Source organism: Schistosoma haematobium, chromosome 5 (genome assembly GCF_000699445.3).
Source record: "Schistosoma haematobium chromosome 5, whole genome shotgun sequence".
NCBI classification, from domain to species: Eukaryota; Metazoa; Platyhelminthes; class Trematoda; order Strigeidida; family Schistosomatidae; genus Schistosoma; species Schistosoma haematobium.
Genome location: NC_067200.1, coordinates 4,411,637 through 4,419,047, shown reverse-complemented (window position 1 = coordinate 4,419,047; position 7,411 = coordinate 4,411,637). Strand labels below are relative to the sequence as shown.

Below are 7,411 nucleotides of genomic sequence, written 5' to 3'. Positions count from 1 at the left end.
TTTTCTTAAGCATCTATAGGCTGATAAGATCTTGAGTGAATATTTTCACTTTGATAGATAATAATAATGTGTGATTAGTTGCTGTATGAGATGTCTCAACATCACCTTTCACATAATAATTCACCGAAATTTCTGTTTGGTGGGAGGTGTGATAAGACAATAACTGAGATAACGTCGAAAACCAGAATAAAGGATATTATTGACGTGCAGGGTTTGATTATATTGGTGGATTTTACAAGTTATTTCAGCAACCAATTTTAGTTCTTAAACCATTAGAAACTAACAAGTTAATTCGTCCTAGTATGAAAATCTATTCTAGCATACTGTTATAAATTCTTTTATTATGATCCAGCTACACTTGATGCTCAGTATACTTGAACACTACTTCACTCAACAAGTCCCTAAATCACAACACGGTTTAACAGAAACGTAACTGTATTCTAAATAACAAGCTCCGATAGAAATAGGAGCCACCATAAGAAAAACGTTGGTAGATGTATGATTTTTTATATAAGAAGATTCAAGAGTGTTCTCTATTTATTTATTTATTTATTTATTTATTTATTTATTTATTTATTTATTTGAACACATAAATATTGGTACAAGAGAGCGCCAATATATATGCGCCAGACAAAACAATGGGAATTCGAAGAGAAAAAAAAAACTAAGGAACGCAAAAGAAAAAGAGAGTAATGACGAAGAGGTACAATCAGAAGAAATCTTTCAAGTAAAGGAGACACAACCACTTTTTATGAAGAAAGTAAAAGAAGGTTACAGCAGGATCGCCACTGGCTTCTATTCTGAGCCATATCTGATAACGTCTCTAGCCACTGTGTAGCACCATCTCTCGGACCCCAGCCAGGGAGTCGTGAAGGACCAACACAAGCCAGTCCTTTGCAGCTTTCTTTCATGCCACGACACCATGTCATGCACTGACCACCTCTCCGCTTCTTCCAACCAGTCCCAGAGTCGGCAAATAATGCACGACGTGGAATTCTCTGGGACGACATTCGGAGAACATGTCCAAGCCACCGAAGTCGGTGTTTCAAGATGGTGACACCAATTGAGTTATCATCTCTGTGCCCGAACACACGATGCCGAACCTCTGCATTACTGACATGGTGTTGCCACTGAATGTCAGCAATCCTTCGGAGACAGCGATGATCGAACACAGAGAGTCGTCTAACGTCCTCAACTCGGAGAGGCCAGGTTTCACAAGCATAGAGCAAAACTGCTCTCATCGACGCGTTGTAGATCCGGCCTTTTACAGCCAGACTAACATCACGAAGGCGCCAAAGGTGGCCCAGATTGGCATAAGCCGCTCTGGCTTTCACTATTCGTGCATTGATCTCATCACTCACACCCCCACCAGCACTTATGCAGCTACCCAGATACACGAACTTCTCAACTACGTCTATCTGCTCACCATCCAGGGTGAGTACAGGATTAGAATCCTGCCAGTCTTGTAGAAGTACTTTGCACTTCGAAGGTGCAAAGCACATACCATACCTACGGACACTGATTGCCAACTGATTAAGTGCGGATAGTATGTCTTGGGGATTATCGCACAGTAAGACAATATCGTCCGCATACTCAAGGTCGAGAAGTCTTTCTCCAGGCAACAGATCCACACCACCATTACTTACATTCATCAGAGCTGTTTCCAGAATGTCATCGATGGCAAAGTTGAAGAGGAATGGTGAGATTGGGCAACCCTGCCTAACCCCACTGCTCGAATGGAACAATGGAGAGAGGTGGTTGTATGCCCTCACTCTGCCTGAGGTGTTTTTATACAGGGCTTTTAGGATGTTAATAAACTTCTCAGGCACACCCTTCTTCAATAGACAATCCCAGAGAACAGTCCTATCCAACGAATCGAAGGCAGCCCTGATGTCAAGAAACACTACGATTGTTGGCCTTTGAAAAGTATGGCGGTGTTCTAACATTTGGCGGAGGGTGGAGATATGATCAATACATCCTCGACCAGAACGAAACCCAGCCTGCTCCTCGCGAGTCAATCTTTCTCGGGTTTTGAACAACCTACGAAGAATGACGGAAGCCAATAGCTTGGACGCAATCGGAAGTAAACTTATCCCCCGATAGTTGTTACAAGAACGACGTGAACCCTTTTTAAAGATAGGGACAACTATCGACTCATTCCATGACGTTGGTACACTCTCTAGTTCCCAAACCTTTGTAAACAACGTCGTCAATTCCTTAGTCAAAAAGTCACCACCATCTTTAAAAAGAGCCGGAGGTAAGTCATCTGGGCCAGGTGATTTGTAACGCTTCAAGAGTTGGAGTTCCTTGCGGACTTCCTCCTCATTTGGTGGATCAGTCGTCACCGGCCATGGAGGGCAGGACAGTCTGACCGATGTTGCCGGAGCAGCAGGCCAGTTGAACTGCCCTTCGAAAAATTCTGCCCATCGTCCAAGACGTCGATGGATGTTAGTGATTGGCATCCCATCATCCTCGCAGATTGTTTCACTCACACCAGACTTCTTGCTGCCAGTGGCTCGGATGAGTTGGAGGAGCTTCCAGTAGTTACCAGATGCAGCTGCTGCTTCCAGCTCATTAGCACGCATCGACCACCAGGCTTCTCGGTCCTTTCCCAAGCTTTGCCCGATTTCCTTACGTAAAATCCTTCGTTTATGGCCAAACTCACGGTTACCCGGAGTAGACCGACGGGCTTCAATGAGTTGTAAGGAACCAGAAGAAACCCAGTGCTTAAAAGCGGGACGTTTCGCAAACCCACAACTGACTGTTCCCGCCATTTTCATGGCGTCATGCAATTGCAACCAATGCTCATCTATACTTTTCGGTGGAGTGGTAGCTAGCCTAGAGGCTAGCTCGGTTCGATACTTACTTGCAACAGAAGTTGCAACCAGCTTGCTAACATCAATCCGTTGATGGCGTTCACTTCGTTGTCCACTGAAAAGTAAGGCAAGATTGGCGCAGACCAAGGCATGGTCAGAGTCCAGATAGGTACTCCAAAAGGAGCGGCAGTCTTGTACACAACCACGCCAGCGGTAGCTGATCGCGATGTGATCAATCTGAGTCCAGGCTTGAGATGCAGAGGGAGGACGCCAGGTGGCACATCGGCGATGACTGTGCCGAAAGTTAGTGCTAGGCAGAAACAGGTTGTGGTCTGTGCAAAGTTGCAGTAGACGGTCCCCGTTATCTGACCTGCGACCAAAGAGTCCCCATCGGCCACCTAAACGACTCTCTTCTGTGCCTAGACGCCCGACCTGAGCATTCAAGTCTCCGGCTAGTACTACAATATCTGTCGAACGCACTTTCTGGAGAAGAACTGATAACTGGTGGTAAAACTCATCCTTGATTGCATCCGGGCTGCAATCTGTCGGGGCATAGGCGGAGATGACGAAAAGACATCGTTTCTCACGCCGATTTCTTCTCACTTTGATGGAACTTTCTAATCTAACAGCACATAACCGACTGTTAATGGGGATCCAATCGACTAGTGCTGCCTCAGCTCTAGCGCTTAGTGCGACACCAACGCCAGCAAAACCAGACGAAGATGCCACAGGGTCCCCGGATAAGCGCACGTAAAACAAGCTTTTCGAAGCGACAGATGGAGATCGAATTTGTAGTACTTCGCCAGAGTCTTGAATACGGGTCTCGGATAGACAACACACGTCGATATTAAGACTTTCCAAAGACATAGCCAGCCCTATCTGTTGTCCGACCTGCATAAATGTGCGAACGTTGAAGGCAGCCAGTTTGAATGGTGCACGTGGTTTCAGAAAATCTGCTTCAGTCCTCGTATTCGGTGGTAACATACAATTTTCAACCGGACAGTGACTCGAGAACGTTTAGATACAGTCGGAATTCCACCAAAGACGAGCCGCTGTATAAGTATAAAAGAAGGTGAATAATGTGGAAAATAATAATAATAATGATAATAATAACAATAATGACAATAATAGTAGTAATAATAATATTAGTATTAATAATGACAATAATTGTAGTGATCATAATTTGAATCAATTGATTGTTTTTCAAAGCGACAAAAGTAGTTTCCATAGACATAAACAGTTCATCATTTGTGTGTGGGCTGTGATACTGCCCGGGTGCCCAAACCGAAGCAGGTGGTTATCTTAGGGGGCCACTCCCCGAGCCTTTGACCTAAAGGTCTAACCCACAAGGCAGTGGAGCATCGTAAGGAGATGCAGTCCCATGGTAGCCGGTGACCAACGATTGGTTCATACGCCATTCGTTCCCGCAGGATACTGGAGCCCATGTGCACCATTGGTTTGGAATCCGGTTAAAGCGCCGGACATTCGCTTTTCGTCCTCTCATTTTCGTAAACAACACCCCCGCCACGAGAAGGCAATGAGTAGGACTTCCCTGGCAGAGGCTATATACGCGTGGCCGTGTGAGAGTATTTCGAGAGGGAGAGCGGACTCTCCCCACTCTCGGCCGTACCAGGGCATTCAGGGGGTAGATGTATGATTTTTTATATAAGAAGATTCAAGAGTGTTCTCTAAGTGTCCTCTGGCGTTGATTCATTAGAAAATAGTAAGTCAGAGTGCCACAACACAATCGTACACAGAACATACTTTAATCCAATCCATATTCCGCTAACACTTTGTCTTTGAGCAGATTTGTGGGTTCTGATATCAGAGTCAACTTCCAACATCTTAACTTCTTATATGACTGGGTCTCGAAGTGTTTCTTCGTAGATTGTTTGACCAAAACTATAAGAGCAAAGCATTTATTAACAAGACAGATGTAACAAGAAGTCAACGGATGATTCAGTCAATAAGTCATGTGAATAACTGTTTAATTACTGAGTAGTGACAAATGTCATGTTCGTTCAGTTCATAATACAATTGATCAAGTCCAATCGATTTAATTGTAACTTGGTCACTCCTCTACATAACATTTAGTGGCCCGTGATCTGACCCCCAATATATCGTATGGTTGATTGGCAGTATAGAGTTTATTATTTCATTCAGGAACTTGAAATCTTTAGATCCTAAAGTTGTGGATTGACCCACTGATGTCTCGAAGTTGTGGATCACCGGAAGCAGACCACCCATACGATGATGCCGTGAATTGTTATTTAGACATCATAATTCTTCATGCAAACATTGAATAAGTAGTTAGTTATTGTGGATCAGTGGTTCATTAGTTAGTAGAATTTAATGTTTAAGGTTACAGATGCTGAGTTCAAGGTGAAGATGTGAACATCAATACTGACAAATCCCTCTGAACATTAAACTTATCCTTTTTAGACTGTTTTGTTAGCCATTATTCAAAATGGTGTATTAATATAATCGTGTAACTAAAGATTTTGTGGTGTGTGCTACTTATGTCGAAATAAGTAACATAAAACGCTTATGAGTAATGAAATGCCTGGCAGCAGAATTTTGATAAGATCGAGGCGGAAAAAGCAAGAACAGAAAGCAATTGATGTGGAAGTGCAGGAACAATGAGGTCTGAAACAAATAATGAACATTTAGCGAATGGATTATTCACTGTATGGTTATCAGATTATAGTACGAGATTTTGTTATTTGTGATCGAATACATTCGATTATCTCTATTTGTGTTCTCGGAATAGTAGCATAAAGTAGCTATGTTTTGTTGATCAGCATCTGGGTATTGATGAGACAAACATCAAGTTTCCCTTGATAATTTATAGCTTAACTCACATTAGCTTGAATATCAAGTGCTTTGCACATGAACGATACCATGAACACTGAGAATTAAGTTTTTTCTCAGTTTCTTCACTTTTTTTAACTTTTACATATCATCGTTGAATATGATCAGCACGAATGAAGTCGAAATGTACATAAATTCCAGTTCAGTAAAACTTGTGCTCACCTCCTAAATAGAAGCTACTGACTATAAGGAAAATGAATGTCACTTTTGGAAGACTTTTCTGATGTATTTTGAGATGTTTGTAAAACATCGTACTGCAATTGACAATAGCTTGTTTAATGGGAGCTTCTTACCTTCTACACTGTATTCAGATGTCAACTCAAGGTCATTTCATTAGATACAGTTTAAGAAAAATGAGCAATCTGTCAATGTTGTCCAAACTTTCAGGTCTTAGGTACCCTCCATCAAAAATCTTGTCTTGTTTGCTTACTTCAATTAGGACGATATGTAACTAACTTAACATTTCCAAATCTCTCAATGAATTTAAGGAGTTAACTTTGGGCTATCCACTGATCTGATTGTGATCCGATTACTTCATGAGGAGTGTTGTACACTGATATACGAACAATTGTTAGATTTACGACTCCAATCCAAACAAATGAAAAGACCAAATAGATTTGACCATCAAATAGGAATTTATTGAATTTAATCATAAACCTAAAAACATATTGTTTATTACCATAATCATACAAACAAGTTCAATTCAATATTTAAGGGTTTCACAGTACAATAACAGAGAACCAACTGTAAAACATGCTTCCTTAGAATAAAGATAAATAGAAACCACATAAAAGCTGAATAATATTTACAATAAACATTAATAAGCAGCTAAATAATTGTGAATTCTCTTATGACAGAAAATAAACATGTTTCCATACAGTCATATCAATAGGGTGTCTTTGAAACACCATACTTAGCAATACCATCAATAGTATGATGCTTAATCATCATTCATTTTGATTTATTTCTAGATTTTTCTCTGTAACATCAATGAAATCAATGTGACTATATATTTCAATGGATTCCAATAGAATGTAATAGAATCTTTCATTTATTTTTCTAACAAAAAACACACACACACACACTTCATATTGAATCAATCGAATCTATGAGTAAATGTGTTCTGATCAAGTACAACTAATAGAAGTGTTCATCATGATCATATTCTATATTTTCATAGTGTACAATAAAAAAGAGAGAATGATCATGATCATTCACATTTCTAGTTGTAATAATATTGAACAGTTATCATCACACAAAGGTATCAGTTATGGTGGATGTTTATTGTTACCACCTTACATGTAATGATTTTCACTATTGTTCATTTCTTTCAATGATTTTAAACGTGACAATACATGTTGTGGTATTAAACGTTGTCGATTATGATTTATCAATGGTGTATATTTTGTGTTTGTTGGCAATGTTTCATGATTCAATTTATTTGTATCATTCAACGTTGAGTTGATATTTATATGGGATTGTTTTAAATGGGAACATTTTGTTCTATCCGATATGGTATTGAATTGAAGTCCTAAATTAGCCGATGGTAAAAGTGTACGATATGATTTTTGATGATTACTAGTATTGTTGGATATTCCATTGGATAGAAATTTGGTTCGAATTACGTGATTTACCTAATGAATAAACAGATGACAACATTACAAGATTATGTATTAAACAAATCATTAACTGTTATGACTTTAAAAATTGATGTAGATTTCTAC

The 7,411-nt window shown here is 40.1% G+C and overlaps 2 protein-coding genes across 3 annotated transcripts in view; both read right to left on the bottom strand.

Moving 5' to 3' along the window:
- Positions 1–563: 563 nt before the first annotated feature.
- Positions 564–4,450, bottom strand: MS3_00008993 (uncharacterized protein). Its single transcript, XM_051217336.1, has one exon. The coding sequence runs from the start codon at positions 3,798–3,800 to the stop codon at positions 750–752; it is 3,051 nt and encodes a 1,016-aa protein (XP_051064722.1). The 5' UTR covers positions 3,801–4,450; the 3' UTR covers positions 564–749.
- A 2,338-nt stretch (positions 4,451–6,788) lies between these two features.
- MAPK15_3 (Mitogen-activated protein kinase 15) overlaps positions 6,789–7,411 on the bottom strand; it is a 38,234-nt gene continuing 37,611 nt past the window's right edge. The window contains exons 15-16 of one of the 2 annotated variants that reach the window (XM_051217334.1): positions 6,987–7,321; positions 6,789–6,909 (exon numbers count right to left, since the gene is read on the bottom strand). In XM_051217334.1, coding sequence (XP_051064720.1) covers positions 6,825–6,909; positions 6,987–7,321 — 420 coding nt within the window. In that variant the 3' untranslated portion in view covers positions 6,789–6,824. Of the gene's footprint in view, positions 7,322–7,411 lie in introns of both variants that reach the window. The other variant, XM_051217335.1, reaches the window with a different exon arrangement.

Bases quoted from the DNA above. Each gene is read 5' to 3' on its own strand.
- MS3_00008993 (XM_051217336.1), bottom strand. From the start codon at position 3,800: ATGTTACCACCGAATACGAGGACTGAAGCAGATTTTCTGAAACCACGT.